Source organism: Fringilla coelebs (genome assembly GCF_963513975.1).
Source record: "Fringilla coelebs genome assembly, chromosome: 15".
In the NCBI taxonomy this organism is placed as follows: Eukaryota; Metazoa; Chordata; class Aves; order Passeriformes; family Fringillidae; genus Fringilla; species Fringilla coelebs.
The window spans coordinates 4,881,037-4,899,912 of record NC_140041.1 but is presented as its reverse complement, the minus strand read 5'-3'; the positions used below and the strand labels follow the sequence as shown (position 1 = coordinate 4,899,912).

Sequence of the window (18,876 nt, the reverse complement as noted above, 5' to 3'; positions counted from 1 at the left end):
GGAGAGCATCCAGAAATTCAAAGTTATTCCTATGTTCTCACAAATAGCTCCCCTGCACTCATCAAAACCACAATTATTTCAGCTATATCAAGATAATTTAAATTAATGCAGCTACCAGATTTTAACACCTCATGTAGTTGTTTCTTATCTGCAAACAGTTAAGTGGGAGTTTCCAGCATCAGATTAATGAAGTTATGGACAATGCTTGGATGTGGGTGCTCATCTGGCAAGAGTCAGTGAATGTAACTGCCATTGAAATGGTGTCACAAATTGAAATATGGACCACTTTTATTCACTGTACCACGTATCTGATACCACCTTTAGTGTGTGCACTTAAATGAAAAACCACCACTCCAAATGAAACAAGTATCTCTTAACTGTCAATTCACAGCAACCACAATACACAGCATTGTTGTCCAAATATTTACTCTGCCTATACAGTCTCAAGATGTTTGCTTGTAGATCCATACTAGAAAACTTTGATCTACAAAGTCGAATGAAGTTCTCCTGAAATGCAAAATTAATCCTTTGAATATTTCATATTTGTGAAAACCCCCATGAACAGACAATTTCTGAATGATAAAAGTGCCATCAGAGATGCATAAAAATAAATGGCATTTAATTATTTAAAACATTTATATAGAAGGCCTTAAGCACATTTGGGCCTGAGTCCTTCAAATATCTCCCATGATGTCCTGTATAGATTATGATGAATAATTCTATTTGTTGAGGTCTGTGACAGGAAACACTGGTCTTTGTTTCACTATCGACAACAAAAAGGAGAAAGTACAAGATTTATTCTTGCTCCCAAGAAGATGCTGAATTCCAACACCATTACTCATGCAGAATAGCACATTATTCCAGAAATTATCCCAGTACAGACACAGCATGAGTAATAGTTTCAAAATCCAATTCCAGGTGATATAAAACAAATGACAAGGTATCAGATTAACACCTGGGCTACTCTGCTCAGAAGAGCTGGCAATCTTACTGGGATAAAAGTTGACAGAAGACATGGAAAGAGGACAGCTTGGCCTCAGATAGAAATAATGTGGGTCTTGCTCTTTTCAGAAGTCATCACTTAATAAAATAAAATAAAAAAAAGAGCCTTGGAAATATGTTTCATGTGGGAAACTGGAGTACACTGGTTTATGTCTGCTGAACAACTGTCAGAGAGTGGGCCCTACAGCATGTGGCCCATCACCTCTTGTGCTTTCTTGTGATCAGAAAGAATAGGAGCACGCCAGCAATCAGCCAAAAATAACATAAAAACATCTAGAAATACTTACAGGCAGATTTCTCTTTCCAGAAGTTTAGTGCTTTGTGCTAAGGCTCACATGAAGAGTTTATGTTCAGTGTCAAAGCAAGTCAAGGGAGGATATTCTGACATATGCATTTAATTTTGGGGCTCAGCTATTTCTCCAGTGGAAATGTTTATAGCTCAGCATCTCTTCTGAATGCTGGCATAAAGAAATGCTCCCAAAGATGCCCCTCCTGGTAAAGATCATGCCACGATGCATATTTGCACAGAATAAGTAAGTAAATGTTTGTGGTGGGAAGGGAGGGTGAGTTACCATAATAGACAAAGACTTTGCAGATTGCAAACTGACTTACAGTTGTAGTTGTTAAGTTTTATCAGTTACTTTTTACCATATAAAAGATATTTAGGTACATATATTAAAACATGGGGGCAATTTTAATGGTCTGTTAGATACTGAAAAGAGCAAATATTGGAGACAAAAGCTGGCCACCATCTGCAAAGGAATTGGCACCTTTATACACTGCTAACATCTGAATTTTAATTGCTGCCAAAGGACTTCAGCAGATAGGCAACTCTGCTCATTTGAGTTAATAATGCCTGATCTTTTCAGCAAGACAGAATTACCCATAAATATGCCAGCAGTCTCAGAAGAAGCCAATTATAAATACCTTTCCCATGCAAAAGATTTGAAAATCCAACATTATGCTGAAATCAAAGCTGCAAGGCAGGGAAAGGAGAAGCTCTGCAGTAATAAATAGGTAAAGATGTTACAGTCCTGCAGTGCTGCCTGGAATATTGTCAAAGCACATGTTCTGCCAGCCTGGATTTTGTTATTTGTCTTCCTGAACTGGAGTTTCCCATATCAGAATGCAACAACAAAAAAAAAAGTGGTAGATGACAACATTCAGCCACCAAAAAGAAAACCAAAAAAGTTTCCTCCTAAAGTCTGAACAGCTAGAATAATAAACATGAGATATTACATAGTCTTCAGTCTAAGGGTTACCAGGAAAAATAATCAGCTGGTATAAAACTTAAAAAATGAAAGCACTGTAACCTTTTGCCTGGTCTGCAACTCTGAGACCTCTAACTCCATCCTTCCCAGCCTTAAAGATTCTTTTATATGTGATCATCAACGCTTTGCAAGGAATTTTTTATCAGAAAAAACCAACTGACAGTTTATAGCAAACTCCCACCACAGAAAAGCCCCATCCTCTTGCAACACTGAGATTCTACCAGGAATTCTTCTTGAAATCCTGGAAGCCAGTGGAAAAGAAACTGGGTTTGGAGACTCCTCTGCCCTCTGGCAGGACCCAGATGGGAGCCAGCCTGACCTCAGCCTGGTAACTCCTGAAGGCTTTTTCCATAAGGACTTCCTGATTTACCCTGGTGATAACATTTAATCCTATCTCCAGACTTATATTTTGGGCAAGAGGTCAAAATAAATTTTCAGAAAGCCTAACTCTGCTTTATGGGGGGCTGTGAATAGGAAATGAAGAGCTCAAGAAGCTATCAAGGTGACATTGTTCACACAGCTCACTTTTCAGTCACATTTTATTTACTTTATGGCTGAAGTTTATAATAATATTATTTCTGTTGATCTCATAACTTCAACAGCAAGCTGGATTCTATTCAGAATTACCAGAAGCATTCACCCTGCCGTACCTGCTGGGGCAATGTCAGCATTCCAGCTCCCCAGTGCTGAGTTACTGACACACCTTCCCATCTGGAAAGCCTCTGAGAGAGATCTGCAGCCACAAAAGATCTGCTTGGTCTCACCTCCAGCCCTGCAGTTTTATCACAAAACCAGCCTGCTCTGAGTGGGGTTTCCCTAGAATATTTCTGTCTGCTGGAGATGTGCTTGGAATCTTAAAGATTCCACATGTGAGGAGAAAAGCCCAGTGCTGCTGCATCCATCCCCTGGAGGATGCTGAGAGGGTTTTACAGCCTTTACCAGCAGCCTGGCTGGGTTTGATGGTGTGAGCTGTCCCCAGGAGCTGCATGGCACTGAAAGCCTTAAATACTACAGACAGACAGTGAATTGCACCCAGTGCCACCCCTGCACTCACCCAGCAGAGCAGACTGATGGCCTTGCTGTAAAAAACACACTGAGCCCACATGCCACTAAGCACAACACACTCCTCAACCCCATTTCCAGAAAATAAAAAGTCTGTTTCTGTGTAACAAATGACTGCAACCTCATTTGCCATGGCAGAATTCATGCTTAGGGGAAGGAACAACAGGTAACAGCTGTTTCCAAGGGCACAAACGACTTCTGCCTCCCCCAGAAACCTGATATCCTGGTTTTGAAGCTGACTTCTAGTCCACAAACTTTATCATGATTCAATTTAATTTCACATGTAAAACGTTCAGCTCCTGGTCTGACACTCCATACAGTTCTATCTAGCAGAAATACTCACAGCCAAATTAAGCCTCCAAAGGCAATTACATGCTGGAGGTGGGTTGGCAGTACCAGCTATTGGCAACACAGCCTGACATTTCTTATAATAAAAACCATATTATATGTTCACTTTGTCACTTTGGCAAAGCTTAACTGAATGAACTGTTAGATGACCCTTTCAGGTTTTGAGGTAAACATTTTTCATTACTCTTGTTCTCCAGAGAAGAGGTCAGTCCCCTTTCTCCCCAGCAGTGCATGAAGTATGGCAGCTCACCTCTCTATTTTGAATGTGAGCTCATTGCTGATTTTTTTTTCCCTGCAGAAACAGCTGCTGGCACCTCAGTGGGAATGGCCACAGATTTCCTGTAGGCACAGGGGAGTGGGCAAGCTCTAGAGATGGCACCTGGGGGCTGCAGCCTCTGCCTGTGGGTCAGAATTCCATTTCAGGCAGTGAGGGTGCTCTGTGCTCCCTCTGGGTCAGACACCCAGGGGGTTTTGGATATTGAACCTGTCCCATGGGAGTCTCCAGGCACTGGAAGGTTTTTTCTCTAATTAACAACTGAGGCATTGCCAGGCAGTGGTGGGGCTCCCAGTGCTTGCTCCACGCTGAATTGGGTGGTTGCTGCCAAGAAATGAACTGCTGCCTTCCACAGAAGTCAAAATTTCACCTCTGTGAACAGGGATTTCTCCCCTCCCCTACCTGCCATGAGACCTTGATGTGCTGAGTGAGAACATCTCCCACTGGAAGCAGAATTCTCTGTGAAAGGCAGCAGCTCCCAGCTCCCATGGCTGGAGGGCAGCAGCTCCTGGAGCCTTTTCAGGACACCCCCAGAAGTCCAAGGGCTGGAGCTGCTCCCACTCCTCAAGAACTCAGAAATGCATCCTTGCATTTCTCCTGCACTCCAGGCAGATTCAAAGCTCTTTGCTAACCACAGCAAAATGTCACCAACCCAGTCCTTGGAGCCTGAAGTTGGTGGGATGGGACCTCAGCCCCCAGAGCCTTCAGCTTCCCCTTTGCACAGGCAAGATCAGGTGAGGCTATTCAGTAAAAACACACTGAAAACAAAACAGAGGTCACTGGAGAACCCAGTAAATGACTTCTGGACTGGATTAGACCTGTCTAGAAGAATCTTTTCATTCTACTGTAAAAAGCATTAAACATAAAGAAAATTAAAATTTAGGTTGTGAAAACCACACTGTGTATCTGGGATTTTGCAGCTAATTATTGAAGCTGATTATTTTTTTTAAAGGCACACGCAGATATGTTAACCTTTTAAAAACCAGCAGAGTAATCTTAGCTATTTAATTCCTAAGTAAAATGTAGCATCACATTGCATTATGTATCTCTGACCTTTACATTTTTATATCAAGAATTCAATTTTGTTTTGCATTAAAATGTATTAAATCCTAGGCTGACACATCATACAATAAGATTCAGCTTAGGAGGACTATTTGCAGACAAATTACATATCAGAGGTGGGGCTGGTGCTACCACATGCTGCAAAGGTGGTCTGACACTTGCCTTTTTTCCCCATCATTTTGACTCTCTGGAATTCTGCTGGAGCTTTACCAGCCACAGTGGAGAGCCACAATAGCTCTCTGAAATGAAGTTTATTTTCCAAGTTCCTTGGCATGGATCTGTCACTACTCCTAAACTCAAGTGAAAGACAACCAGAGGACATTCAAAGCATTCAAATACCCTTCAGATACCCATATTACAGAGATTCAGATTCATTCTGGGAAAAAAAGAGTATTTCAGAGAAAAAACAAAGAAAAACAAAATTATCTGATTTAGGCTAATGCCCTGCCCCTGCAAAGCTCTGGGCTGTTTTCTTAAGCCTGGGAAGCACTTCAATTTCCAGACAGACTCCTCCACCTGCTGTTTGCCTTTAACACTCAAGCAGACAAGGAATACATGATGAGACACAGTCAGTAATGTCAATCAAACAATAGTTGGATTTCTTGTCCCTTACACACACTACAAAATGGGGACTGGATCAGTGCTGTTCCTGTCTGATTTAGCAGCAGCAGCGAGCCCCAGGGCAGACCCTGTGCATCCCCTCTGGGAACTCCCCACCTCTCCCTCCCTGCTGGGTGCAGAGGGGCCTCTCATTAGCAGAAGGATTTGGCCTGATTTACAAATAATAGCTGGGAAGGAAAAAGGTGTTTATTTGCTTGTTTCTTCCCGGGAACCCCTTCTTTTCACAGAAGTTTAATCTGGCTTTTTAGGGGTCAGGCCACTGAGTGAAGTTGTGGTTGAAATGTTGGCCTCCTCATATGGAAAACCACTGTTTTCAGAAAATCCCTTTTATCAAAATGGAGAAGCTTCTTTAGAGCATCAGGTAGAACAAAAGAAATGAGCTCAGCTACAAAGATTTCCTAAGGAGCCTCTGCCTGGAGGCTGCCACTAAAACCCAGCAAGAGACCCTTTGTAGGGTGCAGCTTCCTTTTGCCATGAGTTTGACCTGCTCCTGCACACCTCTGATCTCAGCAGCTACCAAGGACAGATAAAAGAATCTTTTGTTTCACAGGAAACAAACTCTTAAAAATACCCTCACAATGGTTTCGTGCTGGATTTATTCCCAAAATACAGCCTCTGTCAAGGCATCCCTCCCTCTGAGTGATTGATGAGGACAGGAGGGACAGCACTGTACTTCCCTACAGTAAGATTTAAATAAAAACAAATTATTCCAATTTTCAAAACATAAATTCTGAAGGTTTGATGAGGACAGATGCTTTCCAGTTTCTGTGTACTCTTATATAGCATGCATTTTTCATTCCTGTTTACTATCTACTTACACAGGGAACAGAGCACTTAACAATGTCAACATCATTTTCTGAGTGCACTGTAGCTACAAATTATTGATCATTCATAAAACATGAGGCAAATGTTTGTGATTAGTTCCCCAAGCCTGATGGGCTGCACTTACACAGATACAACCCCACCCCGAGCCCGCAGTGCTGCATCTGAAACTCTTGCAGAATTAAAAAGAATCCCACCAGAGTTGCCTCCAAAGCCCCTGAGGTCTCACAGGGACTCAAATGGCCAGGAAGCTCCAGATGGCAGAAACCACGTGAAACAAATGCAGAACAAATTGCCTGGCTGGGTTGGGTTCCCTAAATTAGCTTGATCCAGACAGTAAAACCTTACCAAAAGCACACAGTTAAATGAGACATTAGCAATGGGTCCATAGGGTTAAAACTTTAAATAACTTCAGAAGGATCCATCTGGAAGACTATCAGCAGGTATCTGACATATTATTCTCTTTCCAAAACACTGCTTTTATTAAATATATACAATGCACTGTGCAGGACTGCCAGCAGAATTATACAGCTACATTTGAATGACTGCTCTATATGTTTGCTAATTGATGCTCCTCCCTAAACCAATAATGATCACCAGGAGCTGCCATTGTCCATATCTCATAATATTATTTCCCTTTGACTATCTGAAACAACCACACCACAGCTGGAGGCACACAATACATTTGAGAGACAAAACCAAAATGCTAAATGTCATAATCATCTCCAGCAATAAGCATACAGTGGAATAAACTCTGGGACAGAATTCCTGTCAGTCTCTGAGTGAAAGACTAAGACATGTAGCCTTAAAAACCCACTGAAATGTCAGCCTAGGGGTCTTCATCTGTCAGTGGGGTTTAACTGTGCCTGTCCATCCAACAGGGAACTCCTTCAGTTTCGTTAAACTCACATTAAAAAAGTCATTTCTACTACTGCAGTACTTAAACATAAAAACTCGCCCCTCCCTCCTTCCTTCCAACCCAAGGCTGCATGTATTCTAACAAGCAACTCAGACTTACATTTTCCTGAGATTGGGCAATTTCTTGAAGAGTCCAACAGCTTCCAAAACAGAAATATCATTGTCATTCAGACGCCTGAGAGGAACAAACAGAGAGGTATTTAATGCCTCACAGATGTCTGCAGATACATCCCTGTGACATTCAGAGCTGCCACACAGAGAACCATGACCTTTGTGAAGCAAGGCACTCCTTGCCATCTCCCCCAGACTCCTACAGGTAAAAGAGTTTAGCTTTGAAGCAAAAGGGACATTGAGGAGTATCTACAGTGAAAGCTCAGGATGCCCTGAAGAGTGTGATGCCAAAGGACAGTGTCAGAGCCCCTGCATCTGCCAGTGCATGGGATAAGGAATTACTGAGCTAACCCACTGCACACAAACCTCCTGTGCGTGACTGAACCTCTCTGGGGCACTCTGCCACACCAGGCACGCGACTGGAGATGGGGTCCACATAACCAGAGGGGCTCTGCTTTCAGCTCCTTTCCTGTAAAAGTCAGCTGATCTTCAAAATGAATGTGAAGGCCACTGTCTTGGCAGGCTTGGGATGTAAAATTCGTTCTCTGATTGCACACAGCTCCATTTTGCTATGTAGAGTCTCTGCTGTGTTTCTGGATGTCTCTCATATTTTTTCTTAACTTCAAATCAATATTTTTTATGAGGTTTTAAATAGAATAAGTACAATAAATACAACACTAACTCAAAAAAAATGAAAATTCTGTTTGAACAGGCTACTAATGCAAGAAAAGAACCAGAATCTTCAGTTGCTAAGCAATAAAAATGTTTTCTCATACTCAAATGTCTAGAAGTTACATTAATTTAATAGAACCTGCCCCACCCAAGTAGCAGGCAATGCTGAGATGCAATGAACTCCCAGTCAAATGGTTCACTAAAATGGTTAAAAAAATAAAAATGACCAGGTGCAAAGGCAGAGAACTCCAGGGTAGACTGGATAGGAAGGAAACAGCTTGGCCTGGCCAGCATTGGAGGAGGACACAGGGCTGGTGCTAAGAAAATGAGAGAGGTGGTGCAACTCTGAAATAAAATTATCTTTCCCATTTTCACACAGGGATAAAAGCAGGAGGTGCCTTTAATTATCCAAGTTACTTTTACAGCTGTTAAAAATGAGAGAAGCCAGGCAGTGCAGCTGGGGAGCCCTGCCAGGGGCACACTCACAGGTCCGTGGTGTACTCGGGCAGGTGGGTGGGCAGCCGGCTCAGTTTCTGGTTGGAGCAGTCCACCACCGTCCCCTCGCAGCGACACTTCTCGGGACACACCAGGTCCATGAAGCACTTCCCAGTGAATTTACTTCTGTAATCCTCTGAGCCTGCAAGAAAAGGGAAGAATGTTCCAGCAAACAGCTGCTGAGAACTGCGGTGACCGGAGGTACCGCGGAATCCACCCTCGGCGCTGCCTCCTGTCATCCCCCAGCTCCTGCTCACCGTCCTAATACTCGCCAAGGACTTGTGCTCAGCAATTTTAAAAATTATTCCCAAGGCCTGGCCCTGCTTTTTCACTCTCCCCTTAACAAAATAATTCCTTGTCCAACGAGCCTACCTGTTAAGGTATTTTCCAGCAAAGTCACTTTTTTCCCCATCTGGAATTTAGTCCAGCAACAAGGAAAAGGCATCTCATGAAAGAATTCAAATGACAAAAGACTTTTAAAAACATCATTTGAAAGTCCCAAATGTTCAGACCTCAGCTATTAGAGCTATTTCTCAGAGCAATCTTTTATTAGACAACCTTGTCAACTTTCCAACAATTAGATATCTTTATTAACTATGTTAAACAAACAGCAAAGGAAAGTAATAGCAGTTTAAATCATTTTCATTTTAATTAAGGAATGGGTAGAGCATACTTAGTGAGAAGCACTCCCTGATGTACCATTACACTGTGATTGCCAGACCCCTTTGACTGGGTTTTTGACCCATTCTAATGAAATGCTTTTCCAATTAGGCTCAGTGAACTAATCTGTCCTTTTCAGGTTTGGTTTTTCTCGTTTAATAGCAGCAGGTTGGAAACTCGATCTCAGTGCTTCAAGGAACCAGGAGGATTAATAAATGTGTGTGTAAGCAAAGTGCTGCCAAACCCCCACCATGCAACTCCTGCCCACTCACTTCGTATTTCATAATGGAAGCACCAGAACCATTGCAGAGCCCCGTGCAAGGCCCAGGGACTGTAATTACCAAGGAGCATTTTTCAAGGTTTCCAAAATTTTAAAAGTCAATTACAAGGCTTTCTCAGAGAGAGGAACTGAACAAATGTTTTAAGAACCCAAAACCATCAACAAAAACTTAAACCTGAGCTGGTATTTGCTTATGGAGACTTGATGACATTCATCACCTGCTTCCCCTTCCTGACTGATAAGTACACCACTGCCCATTTTATGACCATGCACTGTTTTCTGAGAGAAAAATGACATTTCCTAAATCCACTATTATTTTAATTTATGTTATGCATTATCTCCACAGGGTGATGCAGTGAAAAAAAGCAATTCTACAGGCAATCCAACACTCTGATCCCACAGACACACTTTGGTTTTGTTCTGTAATTCCAGCTTGGATTATGGGAACACTGACACACAGATTTGTACCTTACTACTTCAGAAGTGCTGAATACTTTGCTGGTTTTTGTGCTTATTATAAATTACACATCTAAAGTGCAACTTCACTGACAGCACAGCACTTAAAGTATTAGGACCAGTGGGCATTTTAAAGCATTATAAAAATACAGCCTAAGAGTTTCCCCACACCATTATCATGTAAACACTTATCCTTTTATTTCCAGTCCTGGACATTCCAAGCTGGGTAGTCAGAATGTTTGGTTGTTTATGATTCCTCGGAAACAATACCAAAGACAAACAGTTATCAGAACCAGAGTTTATTAAAACTGCTACAATTACAGTACACATTGAATAACAATCAGTGATCAGAAAGGGTCTTGGAAATCTCCAACTGCACCCTTGAAGAAGCACTACTAAGTTTTCTAGTAAAAGCTTTTGTTGAAAAAAAAAAATCACAAATGACAAAATTTCATAGGGTAAACATTTATTAAGTAAAATTTTTGGTCTGCTGATGGATACAAGATTCATCTTCCCATGGGAAAAAAAGAGATGGGTGAGTGGAATTCTTTATGAAGGAGAAAAAGCAGTGTATAACACTGGAGGGTGAAAAATAAATATTTGGTTTTCTCTCAAGCTTTCTGGCCGAACAAATAAAGAATTTTATCACACTTTGCCTGGCACCCACCCTCCTGATGGTGAGGCACACGACCCTGCACACTGCAGCAGCGCTCAGAAGTTGATGCTGCCTGGGCATCTGTCCACAGCTACCAGCATTAAAACAGGGGAAAGGCCTCAGCTCAGCAGGAGAGGAAGGGAGCAAACATCACCTTCACACTTTTTGTTCCTTCTCTCTCTTTCTTTCTTTTTTTTCTTCATTTTTCTTTTTGAGTTTAAACAAGAGTTACTCAGGTAATCACTGAGTCAAAGTAATCAATATCCTGCATGTGCTCAGCAAGTACTCAGCCATCTCTTAGCCTGAGGACAGCAGGAATCACCTGCCAGAGACCAGATAAAATTTACTGTTTGACCTGAGCCTCGAGATCACTTGGACAGGTGGCTGCTCTATTAAGATATTCCCATCTGGGATAGCAATGTGAAATGCAGCCATCTGCTTGCAGAGCTGTTTAAGCACATATATCCATTCCTCCTGACTGCCAGGCTCTGAGAGAACACAACAGGACTCAGGAAGCACAGCTCACCACCACAGCCACGGAAAACTTGTTGTGCACTACAAAATCATCCGTGGAAAGCCACGGAGAAGAGATGCAGGACAGAACATGACCCAGGAGTCTGTAGCAATTCCCCAAATTAAAGCTTGCTGTAAAACAAGCCAAGGCAACAGCAAGGCCTGTGTGTAACTGAGGGCAGTTGTAGATATTTGATTTGTTAGTTACTCTGATAACATTTTTATTTCACAACCAATGTGACACTACTATCAGGTACTGTGATTTCTTATTGTCATAAAACAAACACACCAGGGCATTCTACAGAACAGCAGCACTGAGATAAAGGAACATCACATTTCCAAGTCCTCAAACATTCTCCTTGCTGACACCCACATGGAGAATCAGGCAACAGAGAGAAATACCTTTTTGTTCTCCTCTTCTCTTAAAGCACTGTTTAGAAAATCTGATTTCAGTTTTTAAAACTTAGCCTTGTCCAAAGGACTTAAAAGGAGTTCTGGAGGATCTGTTCTGCTACAAATCAGGCTCTCTCAAAAGTGACCTGACACATTCATCCTAGAAAATGATCCAGCTGCCTCAAATTTGGCTCCAAAAGTATGACCATTGAGATTATTTGGTCTAAAACTTGAATGAAAGACCCAGGAATCTCAAAAGTTCTTCATACAACCACGAGATCACAATTCTCATGGGGAATAAAAAAGAAGTGCACTTTTTGGTCATAATTTTACATTGTTAGTGTTAATTTTTATCAGTAACTACAGATAAAACCTAAGAATCCTTCATGTCCTGCTTTTGACAAATCTAGAAGACAAGGAAATATTTCAATGTAAGAAAACTTCTGTATGATACTCTCAAAGTCCTTTATGAAAAAGAATCCTTACTTCTGTGTAGAGGGGGAGTTAGGCAGAAGTATTTTGAAGATTTTGTCTAAGCTGTCAAAGCTAAAATGGCCCATTTGGATTTCCTGACTCAGCTTTGCCCCCTGGAATTATTGGGTAGTGGTGTTTCCAAACAGGCCATGTTAGCCACACCATTTTCAAGAGATGAAAACAATGCTTTGCAGACTCTTCTGAAGGTTTTTTGCATTATATTGTTCACAATGAAATGCCAGCACATTAAGAGCAGGTCCAAAGTCACACTGAGTGTTGCAGAAATGGCATCCTAAGGGTACCTCAAGTAGAAGGTCAGCTTGAACAGACAGATGCAGCTTACATTATGCACAAGGTAAGGAGAGAAAAGTGATTTTTAATCTCTGTAGGTATGGCTGGAATCACCCTTGAATATTGTCAACCAACAGAACGCCCGACTCCTTCATTGTGAGAGCAGTTAAACAGATTAATTACTTAGAAATACTGAGAAATGCAGTAATTCTAATCACTTAGAAATGGTTATTCTGCATGCAAGCCCTGTGGAAAGTCTGTGCAAACATCTCTGTGGCTCCCTGGGAGCCTGGTTAGCAACACTCCACCAGTCCCACCGTGCGGAGAGGGAAAGGGAAAGGGAATCTCTCACCTTTCGATGCTTCTGCCCCAGCAGAAGTATCCAGGCATGCCATGCTGCAGGGAGTATGCAGCCTTCCATGGTGCTTGACAGAACCATGTTCCATTTGTATTGTTCTACCACATGGTTAGATCAAGCACAAAGGAAAACCCCATGGACAGCCAGAGTCAGAGTTAGGCAGCGCCAGAGAGAGAGGAGCGTTCAGAGGAAGCAGCATGGAGAAGCACAAGCTGAAGGTTCACGGAGAGCTGCTCTCCACTCCACCCATGCAAAAAGGTGCTGGATACAAGAGGTCATCCTTTATGCTACTGCAGGAACACCCTGGAGCACAACTGGGGTTAGTCAACACGAACAGAGCCCGGGCGAGTTCAGAGACAGAGCTGGCAGGGCAGAAAACACGACCAGAGGAGTGCTCACTGCTCCTTCCAGAGCGCACCCACCACACACTGAATGCCCAATCTAGGCTGCTTTTTATTACTTACTCTCTCCTGGTGTCTCCTTTCAGTAAAAATGCCATTTAGGTTTGCTCCATTTATTTAAATGCAACCATAGAAATACTGCAGCCCATGCTAATAACAGCAGATTCAGAGCTAAGGCCAAGCTCTGGCCTTAAATGCTCCCTGAGTGCCCTTTGAGCCTGATTTCAGCTCCCAGAGGCCCCTCATGCTGGTGGCACTGACAATCTGGAATTGCCACTGCTTTTCTCTTCTTCTCTTTTTGGTTTCCTCTGCTCTTTCCAGCAGAGCAGCACACACACGTACTGCAGACACAGACAGCATTTTGTCAGTCTGTTTCTGAGCACATTTGTTGGGTTTTGCACATCACTCTCCGATGGAAGCTGAGCGTTCTCTATTCCCGACATCCTGAGTTATTTCAAACAGCTTTGCTCTTGTAACTCATTCCTGCAACTTTGACATATAAAGCAGAACATTCAGTTCAGGCTTGGCTGCTCCTGCTGGAATAAAGCTCTCCCTGACTCCACTGTCTGCAGAGCTGTGCCAGTGGACAATGATTTTGAAAGTCACATCTCAAACGCTCTCGCAGGATTCCCAGGTGAGAGAGGAAGTGGCTGTCCTCTGCAACTGCTCACAGTGCTCTGCTGGACTTCAGTGAAGGTCAGTGCTTGTGCTTTTAAATACAAATCACTCTCCTTAGTCAGGGATTTGCCCAAAGAACAAAGTCAGCACCAAGCAGATTATTCATTACCTACGTGGAGAACAAGGCAAGTGCTTGAGCAGAGATGACAGAGCGTACAGCAGGGGTCTGTGCTTCCCCACTCTGCCATGACCCAGCACTGTTGTGCAGAAAGACAACACTGAGTGACTTGGGAGCTTCAGGAAATAAATCAGTACAGTGTTAACTTGGCCACCCCACACTGGGGGTTTGGTTCAGCAATGAAAGTAAGGCAGTTTGATTTTCCAGTCTAAGAAATAAACTGAAATAAACCGAAGCAGGTTTTTAGGGAAACCTAACAAAAATCTTCAATCTCCACAAGCCACCAAACTAGCCAGAGTCTGAATTGATAAAAACATTAGATTATTAATTTTCTTCTGTGACTCATGCAATGTGGCACAAAACCACATTAATTTTCTCACACGGTTAATTCAAAGTATGCATAACCCTGGAACCCACACCTCATTTACTTAGAAATTACATCTATAACTAGCATTCCTGCCAATAATTTTGTATGGCTCCAGTGAAGAAGGATGTGGAATCCTACATCCTTATTCCTATGCTGCTTTAATAGAGCAGAAATTCTGGCCTGGACTCTTCAAACAAATTAATCCACAGTACTCTGTTAAACAATGACAAGTAACAGTTCATATCTTCCAAAGACTTTTATATTATATACTGATTTACAGTATTAAGTGGGATATCTGTAATAAACTCAGTAATTTCAGTGTCAATGAACTCTTTCAGTCCTACTAGAAACAAATGCAGTCTGAGCTCTGCAAACACCTTCCTGAGAAACCCCATGAGAATATTTTGAACAAGTCTCTATTCCTCTGCTGCACTAATTAAACACCACTTACAATAACTGCCTAAACTAATCATCAACTGCAGTAAATGAGAGGTACCAGCACACAAAAAAATCTGTCAAAATCCTAATTTATGTCCCTAGAACACAGGAGAGCAGAAATACCAGGAAAGCACACTATTTTATAAATCCCATTTAAATAAATTCCATAAGCCTTTTGGATGTACATAAGATCATCCTGCATAAAAGAAGTTGCAAAGTGAAATACATCTCCAGCTATGTGCCAGCCCCCATGAAAACCCCTCCCTTCAGATACCCGACACACAGGCAGCATCGTTTGGTTTGCTCTTGGTGCTCATTCACTTCTTGCAGTCCACATTCTGTTAATCAGTCACTGAACCTGCAGTTTGTAAAGAACTTTTACACAGGACCCTATTTCAGCTGTCCCATCAGGGGACTGCTGCAGTCTCAGAATAGTCAGATGAAATATTTGCTGTCCAGCTGCAGAACCAACACCCTTGCACTGGTTTTAGCTGACGAGCTCTCTTCCTGCCAGTGCCTCCCCAGATATTTTCTGTGTCCCACACACACAAAAAGTGCTGCCTTGGCACCCCTGGTGAGGCTCAGCTAAACCTCAGCACGTGGAATGGCAAAGCCAGAGCAGAGCAAACTTTGTCCCACCGTAATTTCTGAGGTTAGAAGAGCAATCAATCCCTCAGCTTTCTGACACGGGTAATTAAGAGGACAAATCTCAAGGGAGGAATCTGCACAGCCCTGCACTCTGTCTGCATGGGGAATCCAGGATAACTGGGATATTTGGATGCCTATGGATGCATCTGTGACTCAAGGCTCATCCTCCCTCTCCCCACTGCCTCTACTGTAACTGCAAATAAGGATGCTGGTGGGTAACAAAGCTGTTCAGATATTTTGCTTTTTTGAAGACTACTTCAACTCAAAAATAAAATGAGGCAGAACCTAAAATAAACTTCCATGCTGAAACACGTCAGTTTACTTTCTTATTAAGAACCATACTCTCTGCCAAACAGACCCACCTGTTTCATGTTAAGCTTATCCTTCCTTGAGTGAAATGGTTTCCATTCTTTCCCCCACTGCAGAACCAGAACCCATCACCATCATGTTCTTCACAGGCTACTGAAGGCTCAGAGTAACTGACACAAATCTTAACAAAAGATCTGAACTGCTGTCAAAGATGTGCAGGAAAGGGAGGGCTATAATCAGTGTCCAGTACAGCCAAATTAACTTAACAACAGCAACACTTGCACAGTACAAGGGAACCCAGCTTCATTATTATCAGTCATAGCAGTTGTATTGTGTTCTCTAATGACTTCAGCTTTGGGAAGAATTCATGCAAACCAAAGCCCAAATATACTCAGCTTCAGTGTACCATGAAAAATTCATATTCCTCATTACAAATTCAGTGTAGCATTTAATCTGCAGGTGATTTATTGGTGTTAAACAACCTTCCATTCAGATAAGAATAATTCTTACGCACCACAAACATATCCTGAGTTTTGGTACATTCAGAGGGTTTCTGAAGGTAGTTCTGCTGAGTCTTTTTGTCTTTTATAAAAAGGGGGTAAAACATACAGAATTTAACTGAATAAAACCAAAACATACAAAAATCCCCCAAACTAAACCAAACCAAACCACAGACAGAAAACTGAATGCAGTTTCTCAAATCATAACCAGCATTTTCCATCCCTTTCCCTCACAGCAGTGCAAAGCCATGCTGAGAAAAGTGCTGGAGCTTGGCCTCAGAGGAGATTTCCCACTAAACTGAGCAGTTCTGGAGCACCCAGAGGCTCTCAGGGCTTGGGGCTTGCTCAGGAGCTGCTGGAGCCCCACGCTCCAGGGGCAGGATCATCACAGCCCCAAAAACGTGTCCCTGCAGCACTGCAACGAGGCAGGCAGGAGCAGGTGGAGACCTGTGCTTTCCATCAAACAGAAAATGCTGAGGGCAGGAGCATGAGCCCATGGTCTATTTGCTTATTAAAAATGAAAGGAATTTGCAAAGTTGTCATCAGAGTGATTGGCAAATTATGGGAACAACTGCAGAGTGTTTCAATCAGATAAATGATGCAAGATCTGGGTTAAATTCACCTGCCTTTCATGACTTTTAAACACTGGCTGAGGAATAGCAATGCATTGCAGCTTTCAGTTTGAGAGCTCAAAAATCTTCCATAGTGTTGGCACACCACTAGGAGCAGAGGAGGGGATAACCCAGGGAGTCCAAGGGACACTAAATGTGTGAACAGCCACAGACAAAAAGCCTTGACATGCAGCCTGTGCTCCCCTGACTCCATCCATGGCAGTTCTGCACTTCTAAAGGTGCAACAATGCAGGGAAGAGATGAGGAAATTTGAGGTGATACAGAAACAGCAAGTCTGTTCACTGAGGAAGGTGAGGGTGAATGAAGACAGAGACTGGGAAAGAACATAAAGAATCAGGAGAAAAGCTGCAATTAGTGAGAAGAGGTTTTATCAAATGCCTTAAAAATTATGAGTGAACAAAAAGAAGCTACATTTCCATGTAATAATTGTGAACAACATGAGAGCAATTACACTAGTCCAAAATATGCCATTTTTAGACCCAAATGTACCAAAAAGGCTGCTTTTGCTTTGGGTTGGGTTAACAAGAAGCAGTCTCCAAAAAGGAGAGAATAATGCTGGCAGATGGTTCATTTTCCTCCTCCTGTTCTCCCCTGTCCTTTTGATTGTATAGCACTGTCTGGAACTGAAGGAACTAATTAAAGGCAGTTAGACACAATGTATGCAGGAGGAAGCAATAAGACAGGCTCACTTCAGAGTGTATCAAATAGCAATCTTCTTGATAAAAGTCTTATTTCTAAGAATTAGAAGATAAAGAGCTTTTGTGATGTGATGTTTGCAGAAACACATTGCTTTGATCATTATCAGAGATAGTTTGTGTCAGTACAGCAGGTGGAACTTTCATCGCTTTTGAAATGCACAATATACTGAAAAATGCAAACATATCACAGGGAGAAATAGATATACAGCTGAATGCAAAGGCAATTCTTTCCAAAAGCTATTTCATACACAGTGTCACACAGCAATCAAGGAACCTGCCAAGTCTTGGAGTGACAATAAGCTACCACAGAGACAACACAATCTGCTCCTAGATTCATTTCCCTTACTCCTAAAGCCCAGTGCTGCCTTAGAAAACAAAACTGCTCTGTAGTGAACTTAATCAAATGCTTCTGGGCAAGATATTTGTGTTGATCTTTTCCCCCCTTATTCATATTAAGAATGGGAGCCTCCAGTGACCTCAGGCTGCCAAGTACCATTGGGTCCTTAGGTGGTCAGAGTGGGCAGATGTAGCCAAAGAGAAAATGATCATCAGAATTTCACTGCTGCCACTAAAAATGACAGTATTTGCCTTTTCTAAACAGAAAAGAGAGAGAATTAGTCACACCCTGTACTTATGATTACTCTTTCAAGTAAAAATCTCAGATTTTTTAGGCTCAGATGGTATAGCTGTGGGGACACGTAGCTATGATACTTTATGAAAAATCCTTTCTTTATGATTTTTCCTCTTGAGAAGCTGAGAGGCTTTAAGAACAAAATGTAAACTATGATTGTTTGCTGCTGTGAAATGCAACAGGTGGATCTGTGATTGGTTTCATCTGGTTGTTTCTAATTAATAGCTAACCACAGTCCACCTGTCTCAGACTGTTTGGGTCAGTCTGAGCCTTTGTTATTCATTCCTTTTCTGTTCTTAGCTGAGCCTTCTGATGAAATCCTTCCTTCTATTCTTTTAGTATAGTTTTTAATATAATATATATCATAAAAGAATAAATCAGCCTTCTAAACATGGAGTCAACTTTCTTGTCTCTTCCCTCATTCTGGGACCCCTGTGATCACTATCACAGGGACACAGTTGGGCAAGTGAGATTTGTTATTATTGTGGTGCACTGCATCAAATGGAAAGCAAAAAATTACAGAAAATAGTAACCTATTGCAATCTGAAGTTTAAACATATTTGATGGTATATTCAAAAGCTTCGCCTGTCTCACAGCCCTGGGCAAAAATATGTCCTGTTCCCTGCTGTTCCTTCATTTCATGCTATAATGCTTCCAATTCTCCTTTTAAAAAGAATTATGTACATTAGCTACCTGTTGCACAGAAGCTCCTTCCTAT

The 18,876-nt window shown here is 42.1% G+C and overlaps 1 protein-coding gene across 1 annotated transcript in view; it reads right to left on the bottom strand.

The window, feature by feature from the left end:
- Positions 1 to 18,876, bottom strand: part of SLIT3 (slit guidance ligand 3) — a 478,838-nt gene that overhangs the window by 107,296 nt on the left and 352,666 nt on the right. The window contains exons 16-17 of the mRNA XM_084215502.1: positions 8,650 to 8,800; positions 7,481 to 7,555 (exon numbers count right to left, since the gene is read on the bottom strand). Coding sequence (XP_084071628.1) covers positions 7,481 to 7,555; positions 8,650 to 8,800 — 226 coding nt within the window. The remainder of the gene's footprint in view (positions 1 to 7,480; positions 7,556 to 8,649; positions 8,801 to 18,876) is intronic.